The following is a 24269-nucleotide window of genomic DNA, read 5'->3' on the forward strand; positions in this document are numbered from 1 at the left end:
TGAGGAAAAGACCAGATGGACATCTCTTCCAAGTAGCTGGAGCAACCCATGGTGATGGTGGGCTGATGCAGACTACTCTGGCTGGAGAACATTAAGAAGCTGCCACCACAGCAGTTTTCTTCACCACTGCTGGGTCTGGTCATCCTAGAATACCGTGTCTGTGCCTGTTGTTGAATCTTGTCACCCTAAATCAAAAGGCCACTAAAAGGTTGGACCTGGTGACCCCGTGAGGTTACACCTGGCCTACATCTCCCTGTGAGCATGGCAAAGGCAGCAGTGAAACCGCTGGTCTCCAGCAGCTGCTCCTTAACAGCCAGCATTTGTCAGTTCTACACTCCAAATTGAAATAGCCACGCTCTTACTGGCATCTGGACTCCTACAGCTGTCTTGAAGTCTTGGGAGGGATTCAAGAAACTGTTTTTTGAAATATGAATGTAAAGACTCTGCATAAAAATTACCCTTGAAGTGTGGTTGTGGGCAGACAGGCCACGAAAGAGACTTGCATTTCACTGTACATGAAAAAAAAGTGTGTGTGTGTGATTTCATAGACTCGTGTGTATGAAGAAAAGGAAGCCAAGGACCCAGGCTGTGCGGAGCTTTGGGATCCTTCTACAGGCCGTTAGGTGGCACTCCTTGCACGTAAGGAATTCTTATTGCTTCCTCTCTAACCTGTGCGGGGAGAGAACAGAGTGCGGGATTGCCGGCTCCTAGTTCACCTAGACTGCACTCCAGGCTGAACGTACACCAGCAGCAACCCTGGCTGGACCACAAACAAGTAAAAGAAGGAGGAATAGTGGTGGTGGTGGTGGGAGAAATATCCTAGCTGGGAAATGTAAACTAAATTTACAGCTAAGTAGATTCTGTGAGTGATTCTTTCACTTTGCTGCAAGAAGGACTGGGAAGATGAGAGAATAGCTCATTTGTCTAGTTGAGGGCTCAGGAGTAACCCCAAAGGCATCCTGTTGTGGGTTACATGTATTGCTTGCATTCATTGCAGTGACAAAGCTAATTTTCTGTCACCATTTGGCACCAACACAGTTCTGCAAGAGAAGCAGGACAGAGTTTTAGGAAGTCAGAGGGGTTTATAAAACACAAAACTCTTGGGCCAAGGCTGAGCCAGGGAGCCAGAGGGGTGTAACAGGCCCAGGGAAGGGTAGTGTACTACAGGTGTGAAGGCTTAAAATGGGATGTGCCCATGGCCTTAATTCCTCTGTTTCCTTTTAGCTTCTGCCAGGCCAGGCTGCTTTAAGACTAGATTAAATTTTTAAGCAGGTGCAGCAGCTTGGCCTCAATAGCTCACCCTGTCTCTGTTCCATCCATCACCTTTCATTCACATTATTTCACCTGCTTTTTTGCCTTAGTATGTCTTGGATGTGACATTTCCTAAACTGAGTAACAAAGAATTTTTGAAGGGGCAAAACCCAACAGGTCAAGTATTTGGCTTCACCACTGCTTAAATTAAAAGCAGTGATTACTTTATTTTTCTTTAACTGATGTCAATCTCTGGATCATAGTTTTTTGTGTTTACTGCAAGTACCTTCTCTTCAGAGAGCTGTCACTAGTGGCATAAAAAGTCTGGGGCAAGATGAGCTCAGTGAAGGCCTGGTACAGGGTATGAGCTATAGGAACATTGTTTCATTGGGTGTTTTAGTTCTTCTCCTGGTTTCAGTAAGCAACTTACAATGGCAGGAATGGCCATAGGGCCTCTCTGCTCTTACCCCACTTTCTCCTGCCCTTCCTCTGTCTTCCCACTGACACTGGTCTCTTCCCTGGAGCATCCCAGTAATGATCCACTTTCTTCCCCAAAGGATCCCCTGGCTGGATCTGCTGCCATTCCTCAAAGGATCTGCTGCCGCTGATCCACAAGCAGGTTTTGGTTCTCTGGGAAGGTGTTGTGTTTGGAGGCAGGCACAAAGCTGAAGCGACTCACTTGGAAGGTGCCTGCCTGGGGATGCCAGTGCAGCCTCTGCAGCCGCTGCAGGGTGGGACAGGGCCTGGCTGCAGCGCCAACAGCAAGGAAAGCTCCCTGCTGTGTCACAGGACCTCAGGGGCTGCTCCGGGTACTGCAGCTCTGGAAGGACATGGCACACATCTGGGCAGTTCTGGCAGATAGCAAACAGAAACTTATCCAAAGGGAAGAGTCAATCTGAGGATAAGCCAACACCTCAGAGAGGATGGCACCTGTACCAGATGGAGTATGGATAGCTGCAAGTAAGGGACTCCAGTCTTAAATCTGCTGTGTTCCCCAGGATATGCTGTTAAGAATCCTTTGGGTTGTTCCTTTGATTTATATTTAGCAGTACCTACATGGGAAATTTAATTTAAGGAAGAGAAAAAATTTTCTTTCACCAAGGGTGGCTGAACATGGGAACAGGTTTCCTGCAGAGGTTGTGGAGTGTCTATCCTTGAAGATACTCAAATCCCAATTGGACATGGTCTTGGGCAGCCAGATCTGGGTGACCTTGTTTAAGGGCAGGAGAACTGGACCAGACCACCTTCAGGAGCCCCTTCCAACCTACACAGCCCTGGGTTTCCACCTAACAACCCCAGGAGGACTTCAGGTCAAATTGAAATGAAAGCAATGAAGGCAATTGAATTGAAGGCAATTGAATTGAAGGCAATTAAGGTCCACCTGCTTGCCCTTGCCCTGGTACAGCCCCGAAGTGCTCACACCATCTCTGACCACCAGCTGGTTTCCAGCTGTGCATTTCTTCCTCTCCCTGCAAGGTTTGGCACGGACAGCTCTCACCACTGCCACCACGCAGACCACGGGGATGAGGGATAAGTCTTCTGTCACATGCATCAGACTGGGGGACTTCAGGCAGGAGCTGGGCAGGTGCCGTGACACAAGGACAGGTACAAGGAAGCTCTGCCCTGCCAAGCCTAATTGCTGAATCCTCTCCAAGTCACACTGTGGGGAGAAGGATTATCAGCCCTGAAGACAGCATGAGTTAAAACTCAGACTTAATTAACTTTGAATGTACCTAGAAGAGATTTAGAATGCCAGAGAAGTATCCCACAAGAGGAAATAGGAGGCATTTCATGCACTGCAAAACCCTAAGTCTATCCAAGTTATCAGGCAGCATTTCCCAGAGTTAAGACAACTCTGCCAAGAGGTCTAACTGCTGACGTTTGGACTTAGGCTTGGGCCATGAAATGCAGTGTTGCTGAAGCAGACACACACCCCAAGTGATAAGCAAGGCCATGACTTTGGAGCTGTTTGCAAGGTGTTACGGACACAAGCATTAGACACGAGCATTCCCTGAAGGAATGTGGAGCCCTCAGTTTGGAGGAAAACACTGAGAAGCTGTTGCCTTCATGCCACCTTCCTTTTAATCCCTGTACAGGTCCCAGAAATGTTGCCTTCTCCAAGACAATTCTGCAGCAGCACACCCCCACCCTAAGCCAATGCCTTGCATCTTCAGCTGTGAGGGCGCTGAACCACACAGAGGCTGCAGTCAGTCCATGCACACCCTGCAGCAGATACAGAGGGAAACACTGCCTTAACTTCTTCGGGAAGAGGAGAGGGATGGGAGGCTTCTGCTGTTGGGCAAACATCCTCACCCAGCTATGACTTCTTGCAGGATGGGTTGATCCCAGCCCTCGGTGTGTTTTCACATGTGGATATGGGTTTGTGTTGAAGTGACACCATTTTTAGGAGACTGGCGAGTAGATGTTCTGTCCATGAAACCTGCAACAGTTTTCAGTCTCCTTCTCTCTACCTCTCTTCAGCAGAAAGACTGCCCAAGCCTGGTGTGAAGTTGCTGCTGGGTGGCTGTTGCATGGTTAAGGGACTCTAAATGCAGTGCCAGGTGAAGGGTGTGTCCCATGAACTGCCATGGCTCAGCTGTGTCATGGATAATCTCTGCAAAGGACAAAGAGCACCTTCAGCAACTCAAGGTTAGTTGGCCTCCAGAGACAGTCAGCAGCTTTTCTGGGCCAATTCTGGGCCAGCAGCAGCACCAGAACCCCACCCCAAATGCTCTCCTCAGCCAAGTAAGTTATAATTTACTCCAACCCCCACTCAAGGGACACAGCAGGAGGGAAGGGCCTGCAGCTCAGGTGACATCAGGTGGGACAATGCTCGGGGAGCCATGGAAGGATGCAAAAGCACAGGGCTAGCAAGGGGCTGGAGAGGCCCCCACATACATGTGGAAGCAGAAATGGCAAGGGCAGGCTGGAAGCAGAGCAGTTGCTCTCCAGGCACTCTCACATGAGGAAACAAGCAGATTTTCAAACCTACTCAAAGCACTGGAGATGTAATCACACCCCTCACACTCTTCCCACTCCTCCCCAGTGGGTTTCTGTGTCACACAGCATCCTCCCCCTGTAAGAGAGCAGTGTGTCTCTGTCACCTCTGGGGCACAAAGAACATGTTTTTCTGCTTTGGGAGGAAGCCTTGTCCTGGCTATGACACAGCAGGACCCCACCTGCTCCGTCCAGTCCCATGAGCCAGAAGCATTTCTGCATCCCGCTCCTGGTGTCCCAGTCACAGCCTGGCCACAGCCACAGGTGGCCCCCTGCTGCTGCCTGCCCTCTTGGATTTGTATAAGCCTTGGGTTTATCGTGAAGCACGTGCCCTCCCTCCTCATCTCATTGCATAATGTTGCATGGTTGTGGAGTTACAGAAACTCTCAGCTAGACAAAGTAATTTCCTTATGAGCTATTTTAAATAAATGGTTAAAAAAAAAACCAAAAACAGCTATAATGTTCTTGTCGTGCAGGTGGGAAAAAATAAAAGCAGGCAAAGAAGTTTATAAATTGCTACCTACACCTCTTCAGGAGTCCTCCAAGATATAAGAAATATTTAGGATTGAAGAGAGTTAACTTCGTAGAGTTTCTACTTGTTCATTAAAATATGACTGTGCAGAACACGTGCCCAGCAGCACATTACTCACTATTATGTTGTGGCTGGGGAAGGGGAAGCAAAGGGAAAATAAATATGCCTAATGTGACAGCTCAAACTTTGCTCTTTGCTATCGAGAACACCATCAACTGGACTCTAATCTCAGAAAACAGATTGCTATTACCCACGGCCCTTTGGCAAACATTAGCGGTGTCCACAATCATTTTCCCTGAGGAAATATTCTCCTTGACATCCAAAGATGTTCTCAAAGTTCTCCTATAAAAACAGTTCTGAAGTATTTTTTGGCTCTGGTAACTCATGGTACAGCACCCACCAAAATGGTACTTTTCAGATCTGGGGATGGTGACATTTAGTTCATTTCTGTAGTGGTTGGTTGATTCACTCCCATGTTACTGCATGAAAAAAAAATTCTCAGGATTCAAACAGCCATTAATCCAGCTCCAGAATTCTAGTTTCTTCTGTTCCTTAGAGCTGCCACCATGTCTTCTGCTAATTGCAATCTTTTTTAATAGGTTTATAAAGCTTGCTTATATGCAGTAACATAAGCAAGACACATTTACAACCAAAGTGACTTGCCTTCAGATAGTTTTGAGAGGTTTCTTTTTCTTGGCTTTTTGGTTGACCCTTGCTTTCTTTAGGTAGCAAAATACCCAGTTAGGTAGCTCACAACCCAATATGATATTTAGGCACTAGGCTTTTCATTTGTGAGTAGGAGTCAAATCTCTACACTTTAGTTATGCTGGCTTCTTCTTTGCTTTTAAATAAAATAAAATAGAATCACATCAACTCTTGAAACAAACCCAGAAGAGGAACAGGTTCCACCCTGGCAAACCACACTGACACAGACAGACAAGCCCACAAGGAGCACTGGCTATTCAGAATATTCAGAGATGAAATTTTACTTCCTGTCTTCAATAGAATTTTAAAGAAATAATGGGTTTCAGTTCAGACACTGCCCTGAAGCGTGTGCCTTGTATCACAGCTTGCCTGTGTGTGATCCTGTAAATTGTAATTTGTTAAATTGTTAGCCCATCTCTGTGTTTTACATCCCTCCCACTCTGATGTGAGGCATGCCCTGCAAACTTTTAGCCATATGGAAAGGATGGTACTGGGCTTAGAGGCTAAATGAGCCAGTCACCTCTTCCAGCATTTATTTCCACATTATATACAAAGGTAGTTACAGTAAATTCTCCAGAAGACCCCATAAACTGTTACCATTAGAAGCTTAATCCCAAGATGCATATTTAATAAGGGGAAAGTCCAACAACTTACTTTTGGAATATAGACAAGGAAACGAACTCCTAGTTCTGGTAAAGTTATAAACATCTCATCTGCAGAGGTAAAAATATGCTTGTTTGCAACACACATCCATGAAAAAAAGGATGGATGGGATGCTTCAGCTGTCTTTTCTGAGACAAACACATGGTGCATTCTTTTTCCACACACTTTATGTCCTCCCAGACACATATAGCATATTTTTAATTGGAATGTCCCATACTCCTCATATCCACCCAACATGCTTTATCTTGGACTCATCTGCCAGACTCCTTACATCCTACTTTACCATTTCTATTCAACTCACACTTCCTCCCTCTCCTGCTAAAGACTTGAGCTTAACCCTAACAGGCTGGCAAGTCACATCTCATCTGTCCCTTCCTCTTTTAGAGCCAACCCATTTGGGAGCTATGAGTTTGGGTTTTTTTTTCATATTTCAGGAAAGGGATAGATGTTCTGTATATTCACTCGACTTCAAAGCCATCGGGAAGAGCTTGATGACACTCAGTAAGTGCTAATACAAGTCAACAGAGCAAAATCTCTGGAACTGGTTTTGTCTGGTAGGGGAGACACCTTGAAACCTGCTTCTGTCAGCTGCTATCCACCCCTAACAGAGAGTCAAGCAACTCTGATGCAGCAGATGTTCCAGAGTGAACATAGCTCCTGTAAAAACAGACTCCAGTACATGTGCCGTAATTACTTACATTCAAGCTTTGCATGTGAAAAAAGAAAAAATAAAGCTGACAATGGGAGACACAGAGATCCATACTTCAACCCCCACCCCCTCCAAAAAGCAGGTAAGATGCAAATCTGGCTGGGACCCATGAATTTCTTCAAAGTCTTTGCTGCTCAGTACTCATAAATTCCTACTAAGTATTTACAAGAGCATGCAGCTATCTGCATGCCTGCAGGCAAGGTACAAATGCTAGACTCCTGGAGTTTAGTGACTTTGAGTTTGCTCTCGTTGCTTGGCATTCTCCCCTCCTCTTCAAAGCATTCAGCATGCACAGAAATGGCACTTTTCAGTCTGGTCATACTTAACACTATGATGAAGATGTGATCTTTCCACTCCTGACCTTGAAGTGGTCAGCAAAGCCAGATGTTTTACATCTGACACAGGCTGTCAGCTCTCAAATCTGCAATTGTCTTTTCTGAGAAACACCCAAGAGAAACACTTCATTTATCCTGGTGCAGTGTTTGACTTTACTATGCAAAACAATCCCCCTGCATATTGTGCTCAACAATGTGATAATTTAAAAAACAAAACCCAAACCAGGTCTACACAGGATGGCTGCAAGTAAGGCTTCTTCCTTGTTCAATGTAAAACTAGGATGGAGAGGAGGTACTCTCAGGAGAACTTGTAAGAAGTTATACAGCCCTGAACATGGAAAAAGCTTCAAAGCACTTCAAAGAACCATCAGTTCAGGGTTGCTACACTTGTGTTTCAACCCAAAAAAAAATGCCAAGAACCATCACCTTAGAGCAGAAATGAGTACAACTGGCACCCAAGTGCCATGAAAGGTCACTAACGCTGGAAACTCATTACAAATCTTGTCAAAAGTGGTGGAATATTCTGTGATATCTCTTACAGTTTTACACCTGCAGACTCTATTGTTCTTCTCTCAAGGGCCCATAATTCATTGGGAGCCATGAAAAACTGAGGAGATCCCATTAGACCTTACAAATCCCATTTGAATGTGACTCATTCTGTACCTCACATACCTGTCAAAAGTGGTGAAAAAACTAGAACTGACTCTATCATAATCACTCTTCAGAAAGCCTAAAAAGGGCCCTGTTTTTGAAGGAGGAAATCATCAGGAAAATGGTGACCACACCCAGGTAACTGTAGGCAGTCCAAAGAAAAAAAAGTCACAGATCCTTCTCCAGAGCAGAAACAGCTCTGATTGAAGAAAAAAATCCAAAACAACAAAAACCCACCAAAAATGCAACAAAAAAAAACCAAAACAAAAATCCCAACCAAACACCCACAACAAAACAACCAAAAAAATTCCACATGCCCCCTTTATCAGGAGGCATTCACAAATTAGTTGGTACAGAGTAGTTTTATAAGTTACAAAGATTACAAATAACCACACAGTTTTCAAGAACCTTTATACATCATCTTTTTTAATTAGATTAGCTTTACAAGCAACTTGAGAGCTCTTTCATAATGAACACTGCTTTTGAAATTACACAACTTTATAGGCAACCTGTAAATGAATCCTGAATTTCTTTGCCTGCTATAGATAAAGGTCTCATATTTCACAGCCAGCTAACATCATGAATAAAAATAGCATTATGAAGCTTTATTTTTAACCAGGACTAGACACATACAGATCATAAGACAGTTTAAAAAATAGTTTTAAAACAAGGACCTGCTTGGTGATGCTCAAGACTGAATATTCAACCGACATGAAATGAACAGTTTCCAAAGGACATGGAAGAAATGGCTGACCTGATTTGTTGACCCTGTTGTAATGACTTACATGGAGTGAAAAATTAAGCACTTTTTAAACCTGTCTGGCAAGCACAAACCTACAGTGTGATTAGAATTTGATACGCTGTTTAACTGCAGCGGTTTGAATTACAGAGGGACTGAAATGAGTTTAAAGGCTTATGCTTACATTTGTAAAACAAAACCAAACTTCTGTTAAAGGAGTACTAATGAAGATGAAGTAGAAGAGGTGACTTTTTTGCTTGTTTCATTGGTAGCCTAAAAGCACTGCAGACCAGACAGTAATGAAGATTTGCACTCCTTGGCCAGGTTGGCAGAGGCACTTACAGTAAAGGTATCCTGTCTGTTTGGGAAGAAAAGAGGAAAGAGGAAGAGAACTGGACAGGGCAAAAACTTACTAAAAGAAGGAAAAGTGAAATCAAAACAAAACTGGGATTTCTGTTGGTTCTCCTAAATGATATAACAATACTGAATTTTTCCCCTTCTGTCAGTTTGTTACTAAACAATTAGCTTTTTCATGTTTTACATGAACAATAGTAATGTTTTTAATAAAAAATTACTGAGCTTTCCATAGAAAAGGTCTCTAATTGAATACAAACTATACAGATGCTAAAATTGTCACAAGTTGTAATATATACAGAAATACTTCTGTACACTCACATTGTTTTGGCTAAGCAAGGAAATAAGGGACAGATAGAAAACTGCAGTGGGTAAGGTGAACAACCCCCAAACTCCTGTAAATATGAATGCTGTCTTTGATAGGTTTGCTTTTGTTTTCTCAAACTTTTAAAGCTCAGGAAAAAAAAAAAAAGAAAGAAGAAGAAAAAAAAGAAAAAAAAAGTCCATGTCCAAAACATCCATTTCTTAAAAATAAGAATATCACAGTTTCTGCACATCTCACTTTTATTCTGTGATGTCCCATCTCCTGGATAAAATAATAACAATGTAAAAGAAAGCAAATGTTTTCTTACTAAATATATACCTCAGTATTGATCAAAGGGCAGTGCCTTTTTGGGGAAATCCTTCAGCAACAGTGAAAATTTAATGATGTATTATTGCACAAGGAGCCTACAGAGTGATGCACTTCAGCTTCAGTGTGCTGTCCACCTCCTTGATACTATATAATAGATCAAGGTGTCAACTTACAGACTGCATGGGACACCAACATTTGCAAAGGAAATTTTAAAAAGTGAATTTTAGATATTCTATTAACTTATATACAAAGGAAAGGGGGGTGGCAAGTATTTTTTAGAAAAGGGAGAAAGTTCAAAAATTTCTGTCAAGTAAGGAGGTTCTGGGTACCTCTAATAGCCTAGGAAAGCCCTTGTGTATTCTTGTAACTTCATGGTGTTTACCAGGTCCCCAAAGCCAATGACAGCAACTGATAGTGTCAAGTTCACTTAGTGCCAGTCACTTAAAAAATAAAAAAAAACCCACACATCCCCCCTCCAAAATAAAAAAAAAAAGAAACCAAAGAAAAAAGAAAAGAGACAGAAACTTCCCCTCTGTGGATTCAACATACAAAACCACAAACTGAATGTTACTAATAGCGAGATACTCATTTGCTTTTGTTAATAAGATTCAAGAGAACATAGTCAAAAAAAAACCCCAAAACAAAACAAAACAATACAGCAGCAATCTTTAAGATTAGTGTGAGATATGATATAAAACAATCAGATTTTTAGCTGGTAATTAAAGTGCTCCTTTTCTGACTTAAGTTGTAAAAAAAATTAAAGTGATTATCAGTTACTGGCAACCCTTACATTAAATTAGGTCTTTCATGGCAGAGGAGAACAGTATGATCAGTTTTACAAAAATAGATCCATGTTATATCGGAGAATACTGTAATTTTTTTCCTTTTTTTCAGTTTTTCTTTTTTTTTTTAAGACTCAATTTTGATAAACTGTACCTGGTCATACAAAAATTACCCAAAATTCAAACTTTTACCATATAAAAAAAGGGAGAGATGAAATGGATTCAGCTGGATGACAGGTCTGGCAAAATATAAGGATGGACAAATTCTATGTAGGGCACTTATTTATGTCCAGATGCATATGGTGTTTTTTACTGATTGCTTATCTTCTTCACATAAGCAGTCACAGGCCTGGAGTCACAATCACATAGTACAATGCTTCAGCAGTCAAAGAACCTTCTTTTTGATGCAATGTTGAAACACTGTTTGCTTCCATATTAAGATGTTGGTTTGTTGTTGATTTTCCTTTATCTTGTTATTCACATTCAAAAGTTAATAGATAGCATCAAGATTTATCAGGGATAATAGCAAGGGGAGTTGCTAAATCAAAGGCTTATAAAACATCTTTCCCAACTGAGTCAGAAGGTTTATTAAGTTCAACCCTCACACCTTTTTCACCTGCAGAAATATGGAAAGGAAAATGGCATTTTTCAGCATTTATCAAAGCACAATCTAATAGTCCACATCACTTTACAGAATCAAGTTTTACTATCAAAACACAATATTCCATAAGCAAAGAAAAACTCACATACTCTGCATGGCTTTAGTTAAACTGACAACCAAAAAATTAATAATTTTCTATTTTATGACATTTTATTGCATAATTTCATATATTATTGTCAGTAGAAAATAAATTGCTTCTTACACGAGTCTTGCTGCAGATACAGAGCAAAGAATGCAATTTTAATTGCAAATGAAAACTGAAACCACAACAATATGGTAATGTAAACCCATTACAGAGCAAACTGATACTGAAGGAGGAGGAATTTCTTCACAGAAAGGGTGATTAAACATTGAAATGAGCTGCACAGGGAGGCGGTGGAGTCACCACCTCTGGCAGCACCATCTCAGTGCCACTGTCTAGTTGATAGGGTGGTGTTTAGGCATAGGTTGGATCTGATGATCTCAGAGGTCCTTTCCAACCTAACTGGTTCTGTGATTCTGTGAAACTTAAACAACCCAGCCTGCCTTCCTTTAGTGCCTGCAGTTTAGGAGTGCAGGCACTCCTAAAGGGAAAAGGGAAAGGGAGGTGGGCAGAGGGGGAAGCACCTTCCCTTCAGGCTTGAGCCTTCCCCAACCATTTCTCTGCACTCCCTTTGAAAGGGCAGCAGCCAAAGCTGTGCAGAGGCAATGAAACAGCTCTGATCCAGCAGGGCTGACTCCAGGAGCTGCTGAGTTGTGCACTTGTGACATGAAGACCGGCTTGGAGACAGGCCTCCTGTGGAGGCCAGGCATGCTGACTGCCTGGGAAGTCAGCTGTGCCTTGCCAGGCATGTGCCACCAAGCAGTGCGACAAGCCTTCCCTGATGGAGCTGAGGGGATCCCTTGGAAAGCCAGGCAGCAAAGCTGCACTTCTCTTGCCACTCCCAAAATGCATGGTCACCAAGAGCACCAAAAGGGACTGGACTGAACTGCACACAGCTCTGGGCCTGCTTAGGAGCAGAATGGAAGTCTCAGCTGAAAATGACTGGCACATGACTTCAAGATCATTGGCTTCAGAGCTCTTGACAAAGCTGTGTGCGTGTGCACTTGCAGTACACCTGATTTTGGTTTATTTTTAAACTACTGTAACAAACACAAAATTGTGATGGCAATTACAAGCACTACAGAAGACCTAGGCCATTTCTCCTCATAATGCTAATTTGAACAGGAAAATTAGATCAACTTCCTCTTGGGGGAGAAGCTAGAGAAGGAAAACAGATGCTAGATATGTGAAACTGGAAATGAAGGAAGTCCATTCTTTGATTACCAATTTTAATTTTAGGCTTTTGTTTTTCCAGTATAAAAATTCTATTTAAGTAAAGTTGTATTCACTTGTTGAATATTGGAACAAAATAGTTTCCAGAGTTCTCAGTTCTGCAGTGCCTTAGTCTCTGGTGTATTTATCGTCCCCATATATTAGGGAGACAAGAGTAGAAAGAAACTGTATCCCTCACGTGAAAACACTGAGCAGCCTCAGGTCTCAGAGGAAGTGTAAGCAGGATAGGCATTGACCTAGATTTCACGAATCACTGCCCAGGAGGAGTTCAATCCCTGGGTCACCTTCCCTGTAAAACCTAGATCAAGTTCTGCCACTTTCTCTCTCTGTTTGTGCAGAGGGTGGGCCAGGGAGATGAGGCTAGACTTAACTTACTCTTCCACAAAAAAATAACAATGATATTAAGAGGAGCTTACCTGTTAGATATTTTACTTTAGCTCGTGCTCTTTCATCTGCATCAAAATACCACACTGTTATTGCGTACCTAAGGCAACAAAAGTAAAAAGAACTCCTGAACTATAAAGCAAAGTACAAGTGAAGCACTTGACATGAAACACAACCTAAATTAGATGATACTTCTGCAGTCTGACAGAAGAAAGTTTTCATAAAGCAAGCTCTGGGTTTGGTTTTTTTTTTCTACTACTAGGTATTATCTGAAAAGTCATTGAAAGGGTGACACTGATGCTTTAAGTTTACACTCTTCCTAATGAGTGGCTATTATGGTTCTTGTCCAGAATAAAGTCTCTGCCCACATCACCTTGCCCTATGACCTGATCATTTTACTAGGTCAAGTTCATCACTGAGTCACACTGCAGGATCATCTATTTTTTTGGACATTTACCACGAGAGACAATTAACTACCCATTCTTACATGGCTCCTCTGGTTATCTCCACTGCCCACAGAGGATTTAAATACAAAATGCCAGTTATTTAGAAAAGACTTTAAGGAGATTTAGTAAATGGCATTTCACCCTCTGACTCTTCCGGGAGTAGAAAGGGGGAGGGGAAAGCAGTACAGCTTCTGGAAAAGCTGTAAGAGGATGCGCTGAAGGCTGTTTCAAGTTACTTCTTGCAAACTTAGCTGTGTTACCTCACAGCTCCAGTCAATGTTCAGTGCTCTGGCCATCCAAACATGTTAAAACACGGGCAGCAACAGGAAGTCTGGATCAATGACTCAAATGATTTACCTATTACCACTATCTGGAAATGTCACTTATCATGTGGGGGCAGTGAATGTGGGTACCTTTAGCATCAACCACTGCCCTCCACTGAGGGACAAAAGAGAAATCAAGTTCTCCTTGTGCTTCAGACTGGGAGCAGCTCCTATAATACTCCATAAAAATATTTGTGTATCAATGGCTTTTTCTGTTCCACAACCCTCACTTAATTCCCAAATTATAATGTGGTAGCTTAGTTTGAAAATTACTGTTTTCTGACAGCTCCATCCCAACAAGAGGGAACTGAAGTATCCAGTCAACCTTCTAGTAACACAGTAGGGTTACTGTGGAGGACAAAGGACAAAGGAAAGGGAGAAGGGTGTAAAGCCACAACAGAGAAATAATGAAGATGGCAACCTTTGGCAAAGTTGGGGTCTGCTTATGGCTCTGTGTGCTCCCCCCCAGTTCTGCCGAGCACACACTCAGAGACTTCCCACCTACACACTCGGGAGGTTTTCTCCAAAGAGATCAGGCAACGCTCCAAACTCAGCAACACGGTGGAAGCCTAATCATTCATTAGCAGAAACAACTTTCCTTTTTGTCATGTCATAATTTACAGTGTCACTAATTTCTCATTTCTTAAAAAGACAGACATCATGCAATAGAGAGTCCATCACTCCTACCTTGTAGCAAATGCTGGCTGTACTTCATGAGGGTTGCGGCGATCAGACCAGAAGAATAGCAGTCTATCAAATTTGGGTTCAATATCAGCAAATTGGGCTTTACCTTCTGGAAATATACGAAGGATGCCTCCACTTACCTACAAATGAAATATTTTCAAACAATGCTTGAGAGTCTCATTGTATTTAAAAATCCTGAATATCACATCAGAAAGTATTTCAGACACTTGGAACTGAAACAAAAACCTTTATCAGGTGCTATAGAAATTATGAATCTATGGCTTTTCTGTCAATACATTTCATTTAACAAAATGTTTAACGTATTTTTCACTGAGTGATTTCAGAATGCTAAGCGCATTCGTGTTTAAGTAAAAAAATGGACAAGCCTGACTGATACTACACAGGTGGCTAAAAACACCCCAATATAGATGGGAGAAACATTGTATTTCACATGAGTTTCACCTTTCCCCATTAAAGAGATTATTTAATTTAACTATGGCACAAGTTTATGTGTAATTAAAATAAGGAAAGACTAGAAAACTTCAAACTAAAGCTTGAATCTGTACTACTCATGGTCAATTTAGATCTCTTCCAGGTTTTGAAAACAGTTGAACCTAACTGTATGCCTAGAAATAAGCACAAGTAGGTGGGGTTAATTATATTTAAGTCACATTAACTTTTGCCTGCTGATGGTGTTGATGTTGTTAAATCTAACTATAGATAGCCACCATACACCTTTCATGTAGTAACAGACATAACAGTGCAAGTACTAAGGCAATTTGATATAAATAACAGGGGCATCTCTGATCTAAGTCAGCAAACAAGTGACAACATAGATCCATTATCTTCTCCTAAAGAAAGTTTGAGATTCTTTTTTTAATAAGCAATATACTTGGTAGTAGATTAATTTGTAATTAAAAATAATTTTTGCAGGAAGGTAATGTCTTTGTTCATAAATTAAATATCCAGCTAGTAAATGTTTCACAATTATCGTGAAAAATGCAATTTGCTTGACTTCTACACTCTGTTATGTATTCTTTTTTTTTTTTTTCCAAGAGAGAAACCATAAATCAGCTAAAAATGCCCCAAAGCTGCACTTAAAGATGTTTAGTGCAATCAGTACATTTATATACAGAGATGCTATCATGGCAAAAAAATTTATTTTCTAATTGTAGGATTCAATTTGACATGTCAAAGAGCACATCAGAAACAGAAAGCTTGAAGTGCATCCATCTGACTCAGCTTTCTGATCTACCAGTTTTATGCATGTTATGAGGGGAAAAAAAAGAAAAATAACATCTCTCATCTGCAATTTGTGTTATCTATCTCTGGTGCATGCAATGCAGAATCTGACTGCTCCTATGTACTCTTCCACATGCTACTCCCTTAGCATGATGAAGCATCAGTAGCTTTATCTTTTTTTTTTCCCATACACTATGAGAATAAACTTCTCCATCATTAATGGCAGAGAAATCAAAGAATTAGCAAAGCTGTCTTTGCACTATTCTTTCATGGTCTCAGAAGTGCCATTTAGCTATATCTGCTCTTTGCATCTACTTAGTCCCACTCAATCACTAGGAAAACCCTTATTAAAAATTCACTTTATCATAGCCACTAGTAGTAAATTCTTAGACCAGTTGAACTGTAATATAAATCTGTTCTACACCCTGTATCTGCAGTGACACAAGACCTGTGCTACTTTGAACTGATGTAGCAATGACTGTAACACTTGCTTATTTGGAAATGCTTCCAAGCTACAGCATCTTTCTTTTTATAAGCATACTCAAATAAGCAATCTAGTTGCACAAACAATAAACTCAAGATCCAACAGGAATATAAGGAAAAATTAAATAAAGAATATACAAAATTGTTTTTAATTTCTCTTTGTGTATAGGGAGGCATTTACCATTTTCCTTCAATCTTATTGTCAGAAGGTCCTGCTGACATAATTCAAAACATTGAAAACAAATGCTTCATCTCTATCTGGTCTCACTAACAACAGAATTAGGGAGGCAAAGCATAGCCACAGTTAACCTAATGTAAAAACACAACTAAGGCACAGAAATAAGGACATCAACAAAAACCTCAAGCCAAGGTGCAGTAACAAGTGTGTGTATATATATGAATGTATGTAAAAAAACATTTTAGAAAGAAATTATTGCATACCTTGGCATCCCAGTCCTTATTAAGATAATATATACATGTAACACATCTTCCATCTCCATTTGGATTATCAACGTGGCGCACATATCCTGTTCCGTTGCCTGGATAACAAGCCACCATAGCCTGGAGTCAAAGAATCAAATAAAAGAATTACTTTTATCGCTGTGTGTGGGAAAAGTCTACATTTTATCTATATTAATTCTATATTAATTCTTTAATTAATTATCTATATTAATTCTTAAGTAATTAATACATGAGCAATAGAAAAACTGTATAAACCAGAAATAATGTGCAAAGTAATTTTTAACTGAGTTTTCTTTCTAGTTAAAAATTGGTTTAGAACACAAACAGATGTTGATAACAAAGGCATGAAAGACACTGAAAGGAACACTTAATTAAGGCGTGGAAGGTGGGGCTACTCTCGTGTTATGACTAATCATTCAGACTTCCCTCCCCTGAATGACATAGAAGGGAGGAAGCATGTTTTGTGTGCAATTTAATAGCTTCTCCTTGTTATAAGAAATCTTCCAAACTCAAGTTCAGACAGCTATTTTTTTTCCCCCTGTGTTTACAATGCAAAGAATTCCTTCTCAAAAAATGCTGTCAATCTTTTACTTTTAGGAGACTTTTAGGCAAAACCAGCCCATGTTACTCAATCACTCCAAGAGCATTCTTGGGCTTGTGTTTTGTCCTGTACATAGGAGGTCTTTGAACCTTTGTTGAAACAAACCTACATGTACAACAAAAACATCCTTTCTAGTTGAGAAGTGAGAAATGGAAAACAGACACCGAGCAGTAATCTGCAATAACCTTCTGACATCAAACGATTCCCAATACAGCAGTGCATTAAACTTCCCATGCTGCACTTTGCTCAGCTGACTTGAAAGACCCCTGGAAGGCGATTTCTGAGTCTTCAGACATGCGGATATGGGTGTGAAACAAACTGGCCATTGCTCCCAGATGGCCTAATTAGCTATCAGAGCACATGGCTGGTTTGTTGCGCAGTGCATCCCTGTATCTTTATGCCTTTGCTAGAAATAACAATTATTCCAGTTTTTTGAAAGAGATCAGAAGGAAGTCTTCCAGGTCAAGTCACCCACTACCACCCCAGTACCCAGATGTCTGCAGCATGAAATAAAAAAAAAACCAACCCAACCAAAAACCAAAACAAAAAGGTGAATTTCTACCAACAAAGCAACATACTGCTATTCTCAATGACTGCCTGCTGTAAGAAAAAAAAATAAAAACCTCTATAAATAAACATTCTTGTCTAGATTTAGCCTGGTTAAATTAGAACTCCAAGTCAGACCTCTGCATTGCAAACTCTTTCACCTCTCATGTAATACACAAAAAATATTTTCCCAATAAAGTAATTTTTTTGCTTTACACTGGTAATTTTAATATCCTCCCCCAACCTTTATATGCTATAAATAAATCTTTCCAGAGTATGTATTACTTGCAAGCATTGAGGAATACATTCAGTGCAGGTAGCTGAACGTGCAAGTGCAGGTTTGCTTTGTACAAACTGAGAAACAGTTTAAAGTACTTGCAGTTCAATCAGTAAAATATTTGCATATCACACGTATGCAGAATGGATTTCACTGTAGCAGCAACCTTTTAAAAATCTTTATTTCCATATATACTCTACTAATGGAAACAGCAGTTTTTAGTAGCTGTGTCTAGGCAGAAATCTAGAAGGCAGTATTTGCCAAGCTGTAGGCCCGTGACTTGAAAGAATCCTAAAAATAAAGCCAAACTTCAATCACATCCTTTGGAAGTCACTACACTGCAGGAAAGGTACTCAAAAATACAAAATCCAAATATATACTTCTAATTTTGATTAAACATTTCAGCTTTCGAACTTCTTTGCTGTAATCATACTGCCTTTATCATTACAGGCGTCATGTTATGAAAACCTTACACATACCAATAACATGATCTAATATTTGGCAAAGTCGTGACTTATCAGTTTTGCTGCAGGAAGATAAACCCACAGAAATCAAAACACTGAGTTAAAGATACGAAATAATGTAATAGTAATTCTGTAATTTGCTTTCTTAGGGAGGAAAAAACAAGGAAGAAAACAAAAGCAAAGCTGGGCTGGAAGAGGAAGATATTTGGTTTCCACTGGAAGCCACCACTCTTCACAAAGAAGTCCCATGTACCACATAAATCGTACCAAGCTCTCATGGAGCATGACAACCAGTGCTGAAAGCAGATCCAGGTCTAATTCTGTAACAGTATTCCTAATAACAGGAAAGCCTTAATTTAAGGGGCTTTGCTGAGACATATCATGCAAATTAAACCCTGACACTGTTATTCACTATCTGTGTGAAAACAGCTACTAAAACTCTCTCAGAATGAGAACTTTGAGATCAAGCAGCTAGAGCAATGTCAATTCTCACTTTAATCATGAGGACTTAAGATTCCAAGGCAACAGAACAATATTTCACACCACACTGCTGAAGAAAAAGAGGACCAGCAACACTTTTTGGAATGTCTGGGGAAACACCGTTGACACCAACTTCATATGAAGAGCAGCCATAATTATTTCATACAATCATTTGAGTCTAAAATACTTTCAATGTTTAAAAAGACCTCTTGTTTTTGGATTTAGAGTCTGAAAATTCTCCTATCATCAACTCCAAGTGACAAGAAACAGTTTTGCTGTGATAACTTATCTAATATGTATTTGTTATAACACTGAGAATGACTCAGCCCTTTGCAGCAAATTGGAAAGCAAACAAATTTGCAGCTCAGCTGCTGTAGCATAGTATACATTGCTTTCGCCATGTCCCCAGTTAACCTATGATAAGGAAAGGTACAAAATGTAACAATTTATCAGACATGGGAAATATACTGCTTTGTGCAACAGTATGAAGTGAGTTCAGGCTAAACTGTCATGTAGTGCAAGATCACTCACATTGAAAGGACAAAGAAGTGATCTACATAAATAACAAAGCCTTTGTTGTTAACATTTTACAGTATAAATAAGCAAGCAAATATGTATATCAAGTACATCATATATATCAAGAACTGAGAAAAATTTGTGTCTGTGGCTTTTTTTTTCCCAAACACTGTTAGTGGCAGTCAGTATAGCCAGGCATTTGAGACCTGAAAGTCCAAGATTCTCTAACATTTTGGGCTATGAACAACAAAGCTGCTAACTTTCAAAAATGAAGAGCCACCCATCTCATCAGTTGTCCCATAAAAGTAATCAGTTCAACTCAAGGTATTACTTTCATTTTCTTAACAGAAAAGGAGCTTCTGCCTTTGTCCTTCTTGGGCATTACAATTTTTAAGCATTCAGTAAACTTTCTGCAAAAAATATATTTAAGTCACACTGGGGATTTTCCCACTCACAGGATTCCTGTGCCAACACTTTTAATATTAACCTTCTTTAACCCAAGAGCATTCTGTTTTAGGCTGAGCACTTGTGTCTAGCACATGAGCGCTGTCCTAAGATACCCCCTCGAATTCATGAGTAATCGAGAAAGCATGAAAGTGCTCTCCCCACACTGATATCTGCCCAACTTGTGTCTATCAAATCTGAAGAACTAACACACTAAAGCTTCTGCTGATCACTCATTCACATACAGATGTTCTGTCTGCAAATGTTCTAAGTCTGGAAAATAACACCATCGGCTCAACTAAGCAACAGTAAGTTGGTAACAGAAAAACTAATTGAAACCACAGTTTTTTTGCTAAGAATAGGCATCCCTAGTGTGTCAGGCATTACTCTAATTAAAAATAAAATGTACAGAGGTAACATCAGAGGGAATAAACCATAGTCCATACAGTTTTCTTCTGTATGTGAAGACACATCAGCTAAAACTCAGCCCTGGGAGGCACAGCACAACAGTGCAGCTGAAAACATGATTTCACCTGGGACTAGTCTCAGCCTCCTTTCACACAGAAGTATAACAGCCTCTCCCATCTATAAAGAAGGAAAACTTGCAGGTAAACAAACTGAAGCTTTTTCTTCTATCCTCTCCATTCCTCTCACTGCTGGATGCCTGCAAGCTTAGGTATTGTTCCTTAAAAATGGGACACATTAAAGCAAACTCTTAGCAAAGAGAGGAGAAAACTAGTAACATGAGAACACAAAATTCCATAAGGGGAGAAAAACCCCAAACATATAATGGAGAGGATGTGTGTTCTATTAGTTTATTAAATAAATATATTAAATATATAAATATCTAAACATTATTGTTAAGTTCAGATTGAAGCTGCATCAGTCAAGGAGATGTCACTTTTGCTGTTTGCTGAAGGAACTGCAAATCTCAGTGAGCAAAACAAGATGTCTAAATGTAAGACCAGTGACTTCCTACCAAAATTTATCAGATGTGCTCACAAAGACTTCACTGGAAATCCTTGGCATTGGACATCTGACAGATTGAATTATTCAAAGAAAGAAAAAAAACCTCACACACCACTGCAATGAAGAATCAAAGAAAAATAAAACTAAATCTAAAAATGACCCAGCCTTGTTTGGTCTGTGATGTATTTCTATTTCAAAAATTTATTCATCCCTGACAAACAAGAGTTCTGAGGAAATATACTTCACTTTAAGCACACATCAGGATATGATTTTTCACAAGTTGAACAAAGTAACAGTCAAATCAAAGGAACAAAAGACTGGTTTAGTATCACCTGTGAGCAGGATCAAGATTACTGACTTACACATACTAGCATGGTACAACTTGGTCTGGATTCTTAAGTCTTCCGCAAATCCTTCACAAGCACAGACAAAAACTTGCAACAGAAAGAAAATGTCAGCAGGGAGAAACTCCTGTCAGTCTTACCCAAAAAAGAGCAATCTAAGAAAGGGTAAAATAAATCTGAGACACAGCCAGTCTAAGTATTTCTATACTAACTTCCATCTGAGTAAAATTTCCTGCTGTTATCCTCAGTGGTTTAGTAAGCAAGGCTAGAGAATCAAGTTTTCACACACATCAACACTGTGAAACTAGAAAAGCTGATGAGAAATACCAGGCCCTGCAAAGATTTCTTATTAAAAATTCATACCTTGCAGTCATCGTCTACTGGAGAACATGCAAGGGGAAAGTAAACTGCTACTTAGCAGCTTAAAAATTAATCAAGGCTTTACACATCCTCAAGAGAAGAGAGGAATCTCTAAGTTAGAAACTAAAATAAAAAAAAAAACAAAAAACCTGCCATGTTGCAGCAGCTTAGAATAACTGATCTTTAAGTCCTTTCTCCTAATATTAAATTGCCACTACAGCCATTCAATTTGCCCATCAGCAAAAGAGTTAGGAACCATTATTTTCTTTTGCGTTTTTCTCTGCAGAGTGAAGGAAAGAAAACCCCAAATACCGAAACAGAAACCAACAATTCCCTACCACCCAAACTAATAAACCCTGACTACACCATACACCTGCTCTTTGTGCCATCATCTTGCAAAAGCAGAGTAAGCTGCTCTTTCAGTTAAAAACCCAAGAAAGTGAAGGCAAGGATGACACAAGTCACCCTCTCTTATATCTTGTGAAGTTTTAACAGAAAAGTTGGAAAGCTTGGCAAAGTGAAGGCAAACTGAACTAAGAACAGAGATGAAAAATGAACTTAGGAAGGGAGAGAGGAAAAACTGAGAGTTGACATAGCTGCTTACGCTATTAATAGAATCAGCACACAGCTATGTACATGGATTACATCTTCCATGACCTTTTAGGGAGTTCAGTAACCTGACCTACCTCCCTCCTTCCCAAGCTTTTCAATGCAATGGCCAATACAAGATTTCAACTTGTTTTGGATAGAACCACATTGCACAAGCATACCAAATCAAGCAACATAACACACCATACCATCAAAAGTTTGGCACAACTTACTGAAACCTTCATACATTGCTTATTTCTAACTTGACAATCAGATGCTGATTTCTCAGACCAATTTTAAGAAAAAGCTTTGCCAACCCAGCAGTTAATTCCTCTTCAAGTCGTGACTTTATTCCCGTCTTCATTTTTATGTGATATTTACCTGCTCACGACATTCACTTCAAACATCCTAATAAACGGACACAAGCCAGAAGGCAGCAATTTTCATGCTGGTTCAGTGGCCACATTCAGCTGAGCTCTCTAGGGCCAGAAGAGCCACATGAAGATTGGATCCAATCAGCTTGAATGAAACCATGGTGCCACTGAGCAAAAACCTGCTCAGGTATTTTTCACTCACCCTTTACCATTCAATTCTAATTGTGCTCAACAGCAGGACAACATAAAGTTAATTTTCAAGTATAATTCTTTTATTCCATGCATGCCCATAGGCTCCAAGAAATGCTCTTCAGCTCTTGAATTGCTGAAGAAATGTGCATGAATCCAGATGATTCATCAGTTCTTACACATGGCACAGGAAAAAACACAGAACTGCAGTTGCTTAAGTCTAATATTCAGGAAATGACTGTGAACATGGGATGTGCTTACACTTTGATGAATACCTCTAACAAAAAAAACATAAGATAGAGAAACTCTTATGAAACTATCAAGCAAGAGGCATTAACCGGGGAAGATGGTATTGATTCTCAACAGGGGGACAGCAGAAGGCATGTTCCTTGCATGGAGGCTTTGACTGAGCCCTGAGGAGAGCAGGACAAAGTGAAGAAAGACATCCCCAAAGTGAACCCAGGAGCAACTGAAACCAGTGCTAAACACAGACATAACAGGAAGATCTAAAACACACTTCCCAGCTGAAGTTCTGCAGCTCTCACCACTACTCAACTGAGATAAAAGTGCTTAAACATTAATAAGCTTTTCCACTCTCCTATACCTTAGCTCGTAAAGCTGCAAGTCTCAAATCTCCAAAGGCAAAGAGAGGGCTGAGTCAGCCAACAAACGGCAAGGAAAAAGAAAGATTGTATCTTCTGTAACACAACACAGGCTGCTACCCAGGTTAGGTGGGAGGTGTCTACTCTCAAAATTGTGCCAGTTTAACCAAAAGGTGCTGTTTTAAAACTGAGTCAGGGAAGGCACTGCAAATACACCTGCAATCCTTAAATCTTACAAAGTTTCCATTAACTAAAAAAAAAATAATAGAATAAAATGGAGTTCAAATCTAAAAATGTACACAGAGAGCTGTGCACTGGCTTAAATAGAGTAATAAAAAAGTGAAGTTTATCTAACATCTCTGAATACAGACAGTGTCCTTAAGTCTAAACCACCTGTATTTCCAAAAAAAAAAAAAAAAAAGGAAAAAAAGCATTTATATGTCTGTGCTTCAAAGCAGTAATAGCTCCCTCCCCTAAGGTTTAACATAACATTTGCTGATAGATTTGATATAAAAGTCTACTGCAAACTTTAAAAAAAAGGTCAACAACACAGAACACACAAACAAAAAAAATCCCCCAGATATACTTAATTGAGGCTTCCCAAAGAAAGTAGATGAAAAGCACTGTCACCAGAGACAGAAAGTTCTCTCTTAAAAGGCCAGGAATAAACACAATACTTGGCTTTGCAGCCAGGAACGGTCTAAAATATACTTTAATTTGTGACAGTCTAAATCTGTCTACAGTAAGATTAAGTAAGTTGACCAATACATTTCAGATTCAAACAACTGTTGAATAATGTTAAATATGTTTGCAGAACTGGCAGGCCTCCATGGCTAACTCCTTGTTCCCTCCAAGAGAAGCAGACTCATGACTCACTGTTTTGGCGCTGTACAAAAATTGGACAGAGAAGTAAGTCAGTCAACACAAATTTTAAGAGTCTGTTTTTAATTTAACACTGTAATGGCTTTGAATTTCATAAAATCATTTAGAAAGTAAGTACTTTTTTCCCCAAGATGGGGCAGAGCTTTCTGCTCTTGCATAAGACTAATCAACTTCCTAGTTTCATCACTACCCATTCAAAAAGGGCACAGAGCAGCAACATCTTTAAGAACTAAAAATAACATAACACTAAAGCAAATTACAACAGTGCACTAAAATAGTAG

General features: G+C 40.0%; 1 protein-coding gene across 2 annotated transcripts in view; it reads right to left on the reverse strand.

Annotated features, from left to right (window-relative positions):
- Positions 1 to 3264: 3264 nt before the first annotated feature.
- EGLN1 (egl-9 family hypoxia inducible factor 1) overlaps positions 3265 to 24269 on the reverse strand; it is a 39354-nt gene continuing 18349 nt past the window's right edge. The window contains exons 2-5 of one of the 2 annotated variants that reach the window (XM_088052433.1): positions 16332 to 16451; positions 14169 to 14305; positions 12745 to 12812; positions 3265 to 3865 (exon numbers count right to left, since the gene is read on the reverse strand). In XM_088052433.1, coding sequence (XP_087908559.1) covers positions 3729 to 3865; positions 12745 to 12812; positions 14169 to 14305; positions 16332 to 16451 — 462 coding nt within the window. In that variant the 3' untranslated portion in view covers positions 3265 to 3728. Of the gene's footprint in view, positions 3866 to 8237; positions 10969 to 12744; positions 12813 to 14168; positions 14306 to 16331; positions 16452 to 24269 lie in introns of those variants that run through there. The other variant, XM_005518541.3, reaches the window with a different exon arrangement.

This window comes from Pseudopodoces humilis, chromosome 3 (genome assembly GCF_049639895.1).
Source record: "Pseudopodoces humilis isolate 2021_Gansu_Grassland_sample_001 chromosome 3, ASM4963989v1, whole genome shotgun sequence".
Taxonomy (NCBI): Eukaryota; Metazoa; Chordata; class Aves; order Passeriformes; family Paridae; genus Pseudopodoces; species Pseudopodoces humilis.